Here is a 12,098-nt window from a genome sequence, read left to right as displayed (position 1 = left end):
TGATTTTTTTAGTCCTTGATGAAAAATCTAGCCTTTGCATTTATCTCTATTTGCTACTATCTTACTGGTTTAAGTTACCATTCTATCCATTTGAATTGTTTGGCCTTTGAAATTTTGATAAGAATGCCTTCTAAATCTTCATCCAAACTTTACAAATAAAGGAGTTATATTCATCTTGTTCTCTTTTGTTAAAATACCCATTTTCCCCAGATTCATTGTATTCTGAGATTTAGTATTCTTAATATTAGGCCAGTATCATTATTTTATTAGAAAAAAATTCTCTTAATTTTTCAATTTCTGACTGTGCCTTTTTTTGGCTGAGCTTATCAGGAACTTGCCTCTGTGTTTTTCTAAAGATTTCCTTCCATGTTCAGGTATATTCAGTGTTAAAGTCTCAATTCCTGGTCTCTGAATAATCTTCCCCTACGTCTTGTTGAAATTCACTTTCCCAAAGGGTGGAGTGTATATCTGATTGTGCTAAATATTCAGGTGCTTTTTGCTTTGTCTTGGTTTTATTTGCATTTTGCGCTTCACAACTTGACTAATTTCTCTCAAAATTCCCATCACTTCAACATCACATTGTATGTGTAGGTGGTGTCGATTTGTTTATGTTTTATATTCAAAATTTGGATATCCATTTTAAGTAAGTCAAAGAAACAGTTAAATTTCTCATATAGAGTCGACACTACTTAATAAGAAGAGTTATATTTCCCCAAATATTTAAGATATACAAATTTTCAGCAAAGATAGCTGTATCATTGATAAAAATGTGCTACTATAACTACAAATCATATTACATTCATACAAACTAAACGTATTTTATACAAATGCAGATTATGAAATCAATATTCAGTACCAAGGTTTACTTTACAGTTTACAAAATACTGATAAAAGTATAAAATTATATGTCCTTAATAAAATGTAATAGGTTCCCATAACTAACCTTTATATTGTATTGCTATAAATTTTGGATTAATTTTTGCCTACAGTTAAGGATTAAAAATATTCTTCCCTGAATTTGGAGATATTTTAAGGTATTTTATTTGGAATATTACTAAATCTATTAATTTAACATACTTTATCTCTGAATATTTTCAAGTAAATTGTTCCTGGCAACCACAATACATTACCTATCTATTAATTTCAGAGGTTTGGAAATAACTTTTTTAAACTGAATTATTCTACTTTTTAAACATTATAGTTAAATATAAAAAGTCACACCTAATTGTGGATTAATAAAAAATATGCAATGTAGATTTAACATCCTTGTTTGTTTTGTTTTTTGGGGTTTTTTTTTTTTCTGCTCTTTTTAAAAAATTTTGATTGGAGTATAGGTGAATGACATCTTGAATATCTAAGAAGAAAGAGACCTAATACAATGATTAAATACAGTATCTCTAAAGATAAAAGATATTACATGACTGATGCATGTCTTGAATTAATTTGAAAGCTTCTCTTCTTTGTAATAGGGAAAGACATTCAGAACCTTCTATTTTGCAAACTCTGCTTTAATGCATAATAATTAGGATGCCATTTGAAAACTGGATAATAATGGGTAAAATTGAATATGTCTGAGGCTTTTCATAAGGAGATAATAAACCAAATAGTTATAGCTACCTATGCCTAACAAAACATTCAACGGCAATGGCTCTGCTTCTTGATAGGGCAGCACTTGGAGGCCGTGTTGAACCAGCTTGCACACAGTGCTGTTCTGTGTGCTTTCAGCACCACCATGACCAAGAAAACGTCTTCAGAATTTCATTCTCTCAGACCTCAAAACCGATAGCTGTCCACAACTAAGCAGGCTTCAAGTCATTCTGCCTCCATTACACATAAAATATGATTTTCTTCCTTCTAGAGAGGCAAAAAAGAGAAAAAACTGAACTATATTTTCATAAAGAATTCTGAACTCTTCTGTTGATTGGTTTTTCCTTGGTGTCGTTTATGTTTTCATTCTCTTCTCTTTCTTACTACAAGTTATCATGCATTTTTAAGTTTTCTAAGTCATTATTTTGCAGGCTTAAAATGGAATGGAGGTTTTAGAGGCTCATACAGCTTTTTTCTGCTTAAAGTCAGTTGGCACTTTTAATACCCTCTCAAGGGCGTTGGAGCTTATGGATTGATCTTGTTTTAAAAATGCCTTACTTTTCCTGCATGGAACTGAAGATGATAAATACTTTTGAACCCTGCATCTACTTGACCATATGGACTTCACAGATAAATGCTCATTAGTTTTCAATGGGCATAATTTTTGAAGGAATTTCTGATGTAGTAGGATGAAATTCTCATTGATTACCTCTCTCAAGAAGTATTTTAATGAGTAGAACTTGTAGAATACTTTAGGGGAAAACTCTTTAAGAAAAAGTCAAACTCTTGTTAATATATCCATAATTTTATAAAGCCCTTTGCAGTAGACAGATGGAGAAAATTTCTCTGGTAATCTACCTTTCCCCTGAAAAGTTAGGCTGAGTTATCTATGGTTAGGGCACTGAGATTTTTGAAAGTCTGTTCATCAGTTATCCCATATGTTTTATCTGTGGGCTACCTGAGAACTATAAGACCGTATCAGAATCAATACAGAGTGACTGAGTAATTTGGACCATGTGCAAAAAATAGATATGTAATTTTTAATAATTTTCATTTTATTAAGGAAAATGTTTAGTAAAATGAGGGACAACAGAATACAGTAGTAATCGATAAGTGTGCATTAACTTTCTTTTATTTACTTTTATGTTCTAATTCACAGTTCTTCACAAGGATATTGGTCCTTGCCGAGCAGCAACAATAACAGGCACCCTCTCCAGGATTTCTCTAAATGATGATGAAGAAGAAAAGGGAACAAACCCTGAAGGGCTAAGCTATTCAACATTGCCTGGAAACGTCATTTCCAAAGTCATTATTCAGCAACCCACAGGTCTGCACATGCCCATGAGTATGAATGAGCTGGGCAATCAATGTTTGAAAAAAGAGAACAGTGAGTTGCGGAGAACTGTGTACTTATGTACGGATGATAATTTGAGAGGGGCGGATATGGACATCGTTCATCCTCAAGAAAGAATGATGGAGAGTGACTATATTGTGATGCCCAGAAGTTCTGTTAATACCCAGCCATCAATGAAAGAAGAAAGCAAAATGAATATTGGCATGGAAACCCTGCCCCACGAAAGGCTATTGCATTACAAAGTGAATCCTGAATTCAACATGAATCCTCCTGTCATGGACCAGTTCAATATGAACTTAGAGCAACATCTCGCACCCCAGGAACATATGCAGAATTTGCCCTTTGAGCCTCGCACAGCTGTGAAGAACTTCATGGCCTCTGAGTTGGATGAAAATGCGGGATTATCGAGAAGTGAAACTGGATCAACGATATCAATGAGTTCTTTAGAAGTAAGCAATGAAACAAGCCTTCCCTTGATATTTGAAAGATAGATAGATGATAGACTGATAGATAGACTGATTGATTAATAGATAAGAGATAGATAGATGATAGATAGATAGATAGATAGATAGATGGATAGATAGATAGATTCATGGGGCACTACACTGGGGGAGAAGAGTCACATTAGCTTTTGCAGTTATGTATAGTCTAAGAATTTGGGGTATGTTGTGTTTAAGATTCTGGACATATGCTTTTTCCAGTAGAGCATCAGAATCCCCTTTCTCGAGGTCATATTTTTAAAAGTGAACCCTCTATAATTAAAACGATACCTATCTGTCATAATGGGAACCAAGTAGATCACTCCTAAACAAACAGAAGATCCTCCTGATGTTTCTTGGGTACCAGAAGTCTTCTGGTGGTTAAAGTAGATTCTGGATGGCACGACAAACTTGAAGCAAGGTCTGGGTTTTCTCTGTGAGGGCAGCTGTTAAAATAACAAAATTGGAATGTCTCAATGAGATCTACCATTACACTGATTATAGACTTTATTATTACCTTAGACTGATATCTTTCAGAGGAATGTTTTGTTTTTAGCTCTTACAGAATTATGACCACTAAATGTTTTGGTCTTAAATTGTGAACTCTTGGGAGGGATGTAAATCAAGCAGATCAAGAGTGAGGACTCTGAGGTCAAACCACATGGCTTTTGGGGAAAAGCAAACTCCCCTCAGCTTCCTTTCTACCCACAAAATGATGTAAAGAGTAGTCAACAGGTATCAATATCACGCATACTGTATTACAATTAATCAAGTAAGATCTAAGTCAAGTAAGACAAGAAATGTCTAGTTTTCTTTTGACATACCTCCTGTAACTGTTTTGTATGTGACTTTCATATCCTCTGTCTTGAAGTTTTGCCGTAAACCTACTGCAGATATATTGCATATGTTCAATATACAATACAATATATGCATTTTTTAATATGTATTGCCAATTTTCTTAATATAACAGATTATTTCATAAGACAGTATAATCGGTTGCCTACTCTTTCCATCAGAATTTTGCTGATAATATTCTAATGTTCAAAAGTGCCCAGAGGCAATTGCCCCTTCCTTCTTCCCACAAGACTGTGCCTTCTACGAGGCCAAGATGAAGAGACACCCTGAAAGGCTGGAGTGACTTGATGTGCGGTGTAATTTTGAGGGTTTTCCCAGCTGCATTGAGGAAATTCTACCCTAGATGGGAATCTAGGATAAATCCCTAAATTCTATCAGTAGATCAGACCTAAACAGAATAGGGTTTCTGAGGAGAATCATTCTTTGGAACCAAAGGCATAGGGGCAGTGAGTCCAAGTTCACTCCTGAGTGGTTGGAGCTCCCTGTAGACAAGAGTGTCCAATCATTCTGAATTAGCAGAGTAGCCACTGTTTCCATCTCTAACTTGCATATCCCAGAGACTAGCAGGTCTACTAAAATAATGACCACGTAAGCACAAACTACATAACATTTATGCAAAATCACAGAAGTTTTTACAAGAATTTTCAGTGAGTGTGCATATAATAACATAACACTGTAAATAATCTTAAAGACCATATGGAGTCTTCTACATAGAATGGCTCTTTAAAGTGTGCTAGAGGGGTTAGAATGGAATTGCATTAAAATATTTTGCTTGTTATAAAAATGCTTTTTAAAACCTTGCTGGGTTTGATATTGTACAGGTTGTATGTGTTTGAACAATAGACTGAATTTCTGAGTGCTGCTTTGTTCAGTGGTAATTTTTCCAAATCTCCATATCCTTATTATTAAGAGTAAGCATCATATATAAGTGTGATTCAGCCAAAAGATCTGCATTTAAATGACTTAGAAATCACAAGGCTTACATCTTGAAAAGGAAGAAAATTCAGGATTCAGAATGAAATTTCAGTTCCTCATTTTCATTCTTTCAAAGAGTTTAATAGTTAGTAATTGCTTAGGGTGACCATTTTAGGAGACAGCTGAATATATAGATGTGGGAATGAATAATAAAAATTAGCATTTATATAGCATCTTTCATTAGCAGATCCTCAAATCACCTTAAAAATGTGAATTAATTAATCTTCGCGACACCTCTGGACAATGGATAAGTTGTTCTAATCCTTGAAGTAAAGTCATTTGTCCAAGGTCACAGAGTAAGTGCACAGCAAATCTCGGACCAGAATCTTTCTGTCCTGATCAATTTTACGCTGTCTCAAAGAGACAGTCATGTGCCTGAACATTAGCATGAGAGTAACTTTATAAAGTTCATTTAACCCTGGACAGACACTGGGTCTTATGGAATAAAGACGTGAAATGGATGAAGTGTAGATGTATGCAGCTAGCAGATTTTGGAGACAAGACTGTGGCCATGAAGTGTGGTGACCAGATTTTGGAGATAAGACTGTGGCCAGATAAAGTCTGGTGTGGCTTCCTTTGTGGGCGGAGTGAGCCACACTCTGTCTGCAGTGAACCAGCAGGTAAGCTGATATTCTGACAATAGAGGAAAAGCAGAAAGATGACTAGAGTATCTACATGAATTGTGGTGCGCAACAGTAGCCAGGAGGTGTCTTGAGACCTAGAAGACAATACAGAGATGAAAGTGAGTGACTATGTGGCAGCCATGGGGCCATAGAACAATCTGAGTCTTCTCTGAGTGAGAAGGGAGGTTCCAGCCACAGGGGCATCCCTGCCTGGGAAACCGGGACGGCAGAGGACGGCCAGATGCCTCAGGGACTTTTCAGGGATGTAATAAAAAGATGTTCCTAGTAATTCAGGAAGTTTCCTCCAGAGGAGTGGGTGTTCACAATTTGACAAAGTGGGGAAGTGGTGGGAGAAGAAAAAGAAGAGGGTAAAACCTGACAGTTGCAGCCCAGAAGTCAGTATTGTGAGGAAGGGTGCAGGCGAGGAAAAACAAGAGTCAAAGGAGAAAGAAACAAAGCCAAAGAGTGGGTGGAAGTATTTATTCAAATAAGCAGGAGGCAACAAAGCAAGAGGGAGGCTCTCCAACCCTGAAGGCAGTGCCAGCAGAAAAGGCTCCAACCTCCAGGACAGCTTGTTCAGCTAACCCCCAATTATTCAGTGTAGAAAGTTTAATAAATGCAGCAAGTTTTTTCGGCATAAAAGCATTTCCAGCTTCTCTCCCATCTTAATATTATCTTGTGTCTTTCTTTCATGTAATATGTTATCTGCCAATTTCCGAACTGTGTCCATTCCCAGAATGAACTTGTTAAGCGATTCTGAAAACTTTAGATTTCCACAATTAGGGATTCATTGCAATATGCACATGGAAGAATGTCTCACAATGGCTTCAGTCCTAGATGTCCTCTAATTGCTTAACATTGTCATCAGCATTTAAGTCATTCACCTTCAATCAATGAGCAAAATGTGTTGAGTGCATGGTATGTATATAAAGCAAAAAACTACGAGGTACTGTGAAGCAAGTGGGGAAAAAAGAAGTATCAGCGTTCTCAAGCCATTGAGCACTATGAGATATATCAATAGTTTAAACCTTGCGCTGTGGTTCTGTTTACTTTTTGAAAAATTATAGATATATCAGTGTAAGAAGATAGGTCAATATTTGTCCTGACTTATTGGAACATTCGATGGCTTGTAGCTGGTAGATCTAAACAGGACACATTTCCTTACTCAAAGCCTTCCCACGTTGTGTGCAGGTCCAGGGCCCACCTTCACCCTTTTTCCCCTGTGTCTCTTGGGGTTGATACAGGTTCCTAGCTGGGTGAGAAGACTGGCCACTAGGAAACACTGTAAGAGATTGGAGGCTGGGGAAAAGAAGGAATCCAGGGTGTTTTCCTCCCTCTTTCTGCTTTGGGCAGTACCTCATGTCTCCTTAGCTGTTCTGTAGGGCCTCCAGCTTCTGCCAGGTGCCTCAGCCCCCGGGCTTAGATCGAAGTGTCATCTCCCCATGTCCGTCCAGCCTGGTGGGCGGGGGAGGGCAGTAGCCCCTTCTCCTGCAAATCTCTGGGTTCCCTCGTGGTCCCTTTTGTGGCTTCTCAGTTCCTCCATCACTGGGATTCCTGTGAAACACTTTGCTCCAATGTAAGCACATTAAGTGCTTAGCTTAGCTTTGCCTTAGCTTTTCTTATAACTAAACAGAGTTAGATAGTAAATTACACAATTTCTTTTTTAAACAAAGTTCTGCTACTCCAGGTTTTCTGAACATTCAGATATAACTTAACAATGTATCTCAAAACATGCTCAGATAAATCTCTCTCAATGTATAAATGGGTACCATTCTAGGGTAACTTTTTATACACCAGTTTTCCTCTGGACATGAATTATAGAGCTCTCGGCATAATGGTTTTGAAAGGTAAAACATTTTAGCTATAGTGGCACATCGCAGGTGCTTCCCTTATGGCTGTTGTGAACATCAAATTGGATAATGTATGTGAAAACCCCTTTGAACATTGTAAGGGGCACTTCAGATGTAAGGTCGTGTGATTATTATTTCATTACCATTATATCTTGAATATCGGTAAAGAAACTTGTTTGCTGTACTAGGTCAGTATTCAGGAAATTAGACAAAATGTTATGGCCATACTTCTGTCACCAACAGAAACCATTGTACGACTGACCATTGCGCAGAGCATCTTCTTCTTTTTTGAAAATATTTTTCCTCATGTAGCTGTGGTGAAAGAAATGCTTGCCCTTCTTCAGTGTTTTGTTTTTGCTCCTGGATTAGGAAATTTTGTCTTTTATGCAGGCGTACAAGCAAAATTAGCTCAAATAAGTCATTTTTCAAAATTAATGATTCTCAAGTTTCATTTACACAGATATTTTGAATGGATTTGACATCAAAGCTTTCTCCTTGAGTAGGTTCATTGCTCAGTCTGTAATGGAAACTTTTAATGGCAGTCACATTGACATTTATTAGTCCATGGAATTTATTCCTCACTGTGAATCTTCTAGTATCTTGTCCAACTTAATTTGCAAAGGCACAAACAATGAAGTATTCCCTTTGAGAAATTATTCATCATTCTACAAGGCTTCGCTATGGACAGATGCCATTATACACATCCTTGCTAAGTATTCCTCTGAGTAGCCTCATACTGGTGTGCACTTTCTTACTCGGACATCATCCTAAAGAATTTTCCCCTCTCTTAGTGGTAGGCCTGCGTTCTTCTAAATGGTCTCAGTCCTCTTGGCTGTCAATAGATCTATTCAAAATGGTTTTCTTTGTGTATGTAGCCCACATGCTTATCCAAATTCTCCTGGAGTATTCCTGAGAAAAAGAACAAAACACAACCAAAATACAAGTCATTCTTTTGGATTTGTTTGGCTTTCATAGTGTAGCTCCTTCAATCTTTCATCAATAATTTTGTGAATGTCTACTATTATGCCAGGCCCTCTGATAGATGCCAGGGATATAAAAGTGGCCAAGACAGATGTGGATCCTGCCCCGGTGGTGAATAAACACTATGGAAGAGACAGATGGTGAACTGTTAACAAATGATTAATCTAAAAGAGTGTGCTGTGCTGGGAAATAACCATGGAGTGTGAGAGACAGGCTTCTTTAGATGAGGTGATCTGGGGGGCCTTCTGAAGCTCCACAGGATGAACAATTAACTTAAGGAGGAACATGGCTTGTGAGATGCTGAAGGATCGGGGGTGTTTCAGACAAAAGAAATTGCAGGTGAAGAGGTCCTGGGGCAGAAAAGAGCTTGGAATATCCTCATAGGATTAGAAGACACATGTAGCATGGGGCAAGCTTCTTAAGTCCGAGTTGGAATAGGAAGAAGAGACCAGATTTTGCAGAACCTTGTAAAATGAAAGAAAAAATTGAGGACAGTTAAGCAACTGTCATGATCATTTCTCCATCCATCCATCCATCCATCACTTTGATGGTTTGGAATGGAAAGGATTAGGATCCAGTGGTAGTGGGAGAGGCAGTAGAAGTGGAGCAGAAAGCTGGAGGACCGTTAGGAGACCACTGAGGTCAACCACACAAAAGATAAGAATGCCTTTGACTGTGGAGGACAAATTAAGATGTGTTTTGGATATAGAACAGATGGCACTGCTGGTGGATTTGATGTGCAGGATGAGAGGCAGGGAGGGCTGAAGGGTGACTCCTAAATGCCTGGCTTCACCAACTAGATATGCAGCATTTCCTGTGATGGGAAAGAAAAGGGTGTTTGCAAGTTAAAAGATGGTATTGAAAACCCTGGGAATGAATGATTTCATCCAAGAGAGAATATAAGAAAAAAGAAAACTATGGAACTCAACATTTAGAAGTCAGGGAGAAGAGAAAGAGCCAGCAAAGGAGACTTGGCAGAACTAGAGCAAATTAGAAGGAGGAAAAGAAAACAAAAGGAAAAGCTGAGAGAGATGAGGAAGGGATTAACCTTCAAAAGCTTCTGAGAGTCCATTAAGATGAGGAGAGAAAATTGACCTTGGAAACCGTCCAGATGGAGCTCATCTGAGACCTTGACAACAAGAATTTTGATGGAATGTTGAGGACAGAACAGAAGTTGGGGTGAGTTCTAAGTGGGAAATTAAGAAAAGGAAAGAGTATAAAAGAAATGTCACCTACTATGACAAAAAGGATGATTTGTATCAAGTTATTTGGGAACTAGGGGATGTACAGAGAAAGGGACTTATATCTTCCTAAAATATGTCAACACCATCCTGGCTTATTTTAAATTTGTATGTAGAATTTCTTCAATTATCAACTTATCATAAAAGTTGTTATGACTTGATCACTTTTCTTCATTGATTCTCATCTTTTAAACATATAACCATTCTTTCTAACCACTTTCCTACCTTACAATAACATTCCAGAGAACTCAGAGGGACATTTGAATGAGCACGTAAGTCAGTCACAGTTTCCACAGACTTCAGTGCTTTGAAAGACTCTCCAGCACATTGCAAAACAGACTGAGAGATAATGAGTGTTATAATGAGGAACTGATAAACAGAAGTTAACATTCTGATCCTTCTATTCCATCACAGATTTCCCAATGCAGATACTTCTTTAAGGTAAAATAGATTTTGCGATGGGAGACCCATCATGAAAGTGAAGTCTGCCACTGTGTTGCATCATGGCTCATAAACTATCTCATGTTAGAATGATTTTAAGTTATTTTATTTGACACAAATTATTGTAAATTGCCATCAGATTTTTCTCTCAAATAAGTGCCATATCGATGCTTTTTTTCTCCTTTAAAATATAATTGACAAGTAAAAGTTCATCTGCCTGACGTTGCTTTATGCTTGCAGAGCATCTCGGTCCCACTGCCGTCAGCCTGGGATTGACTGTATCCCGTAATGTTATTCTTGCTGAGTTCTAGGGGCAATCAGCAAACTACCTTGGCTATGAACCATCACCCCTTACACCATTGAGCAGTTACTGAGCAACAGCGGAGAAAACACAGGGTTTGCAGGCAGACCACCTGAGTGGGAATCCCAGCCCATGTGATAACTACCCAGGTGAAGCAGGCAAGTTATTTGAACTGCTCTGGTCCTCAGTTTTCCTCATTCATAAACAGGGATAATGCATAGTACTTTCCTAACCATCCCACAGGGCAGTTAGCATGTTCAAAGGTGAAAGCACTTTATAATAGGTCTGAACACTTGGTCAGGATTGTGGGGATGTGAATAATGTGCACATTTTTTCTCCCTTGGACTCTCAATTCCGCCACATTTTTTTCCACTGTCTAATTTTTAAGTCTTCATGGCTGTATTTTCCAGCCCACCTCTTCACCTTACCCCCAACTATCTTTCGGCTGTTTCGACTGAAATCTGCTTCACGTGTTCATTTCCTAGTCTAATCCCTCAAGGTTGCTAGTTCTGCTATACACTCTTAGGTTAGGATGTGATTTTAATAAAGTGAATAGATGAGAGAGAAACTTATTTATGGGGGTACATCTGTTTTCTTTTCTATGTTTCACATCTGCATAGGTGGCATCTGCTCTCATAGGGAGAATCTATCTCTGCCGTTCCTCTGGGTTCCTATCTTTTGTTCTTGTGCCTGAAATCGGGAGCCTTCAGCAATATGCATCCATCCACATTTCCAGTTCTTAGGCAACACAACTTTGCATTCAACGAAGAAGGTAGCACATGGCTGTTAGGACCTTTGCAATGGAGAAGCCCTCAACACGTGCAGTGGATGGGCCTCTTTGCTGACTAACTGAACCTTTTTCATTAGGTTTCACTATTTAATTTTCAAATGGAATGCAAAGCATGAGACTCATGTTCTGTTGATAATTGCTTAACACTGTTTCCATGCTTGAATTTTGCTGTATTAGGAAAGAATTTTGCTTAACGTATACTTACAGAAGTGTCCTGCTGAGTCACAGTGCCAAGAAGGCAAAGCGTCCGAGAGCAGAAGGGAAACCCTGGTTGCAGCGCGCTGGAGCCTGGCTGTTACACAGCACAGTCAGACAACAGCAGTGGCAGGGAGATGGCAAAGGAGGGCTGGGTTAAACAGCTTCCCACGCACGTCTCTTCTTGCAGGATGTCACCAGGGCTGGCGTAGGGAATGCTGGCCACAGGGAGCAAAGGGAGCTCAGGCTGACTTTCCTGAATAAAGCAGCCCCCTTCTCAGCGCTCTCCACAACAGCATTGAAAGATGCGGTTCTCAGTCTTTAAGCAGCCCCACCAAAATCAAATGATTTCAGAACTTCTAAACTTTTTATTAAACAAAATCTCTCTTTGGGTATGTTGCTTTCTGTTTACTGCAAAAATCCTTT

The 12,098-nt window shown here is 38.3% G+C and overlaps 1 protein-coding gene across 1 annotated transcript in view; it reads left to right on the top strand.

The window, feature by feature from the left end:
- Positions 1 to 12,098, top strand: part of ADGRB3 (adhesion G protein-coupled receptor B3) — a 778,422-nt gene that overhangs the window by 748,617 nt on the left and 17,707 nt on the right. The window contains exon 27 of the mRNA XM_024752147.1: positions 2,747 to 3,390. Within this exon, the coding sequence (XP_024607915.1) occupies positions 2,747 to 3,390 (644 nt within the window). The remainder of the gene's footprint in view (positions 1 to 2,746; positions 3,391 to 12,098) is intronic.

Source organism: Neophocaena asiaeorientalis, unplaced genomic scaffold (assembly GCF_003031525.2).
Source record: "Neophocaena asiaeorientalis asiaeorientalis breed wild unplaced genomic scaffold, Neophocaena_asiaeorientalis_V1.1 scaffold544, whole genome shotgun sequence".
Lineage (NCBI taxonomy): Eukaryota > Metazoa > Chordata > Mammalia > Artiodactyla > Phocoenidae > Neophocaena > Neophocaena asiaeorientalis.
Note: the sequence above shows the minus strand (reverse complement) of the source record. Positions and strands in the feature narration are given on the sequence as shown.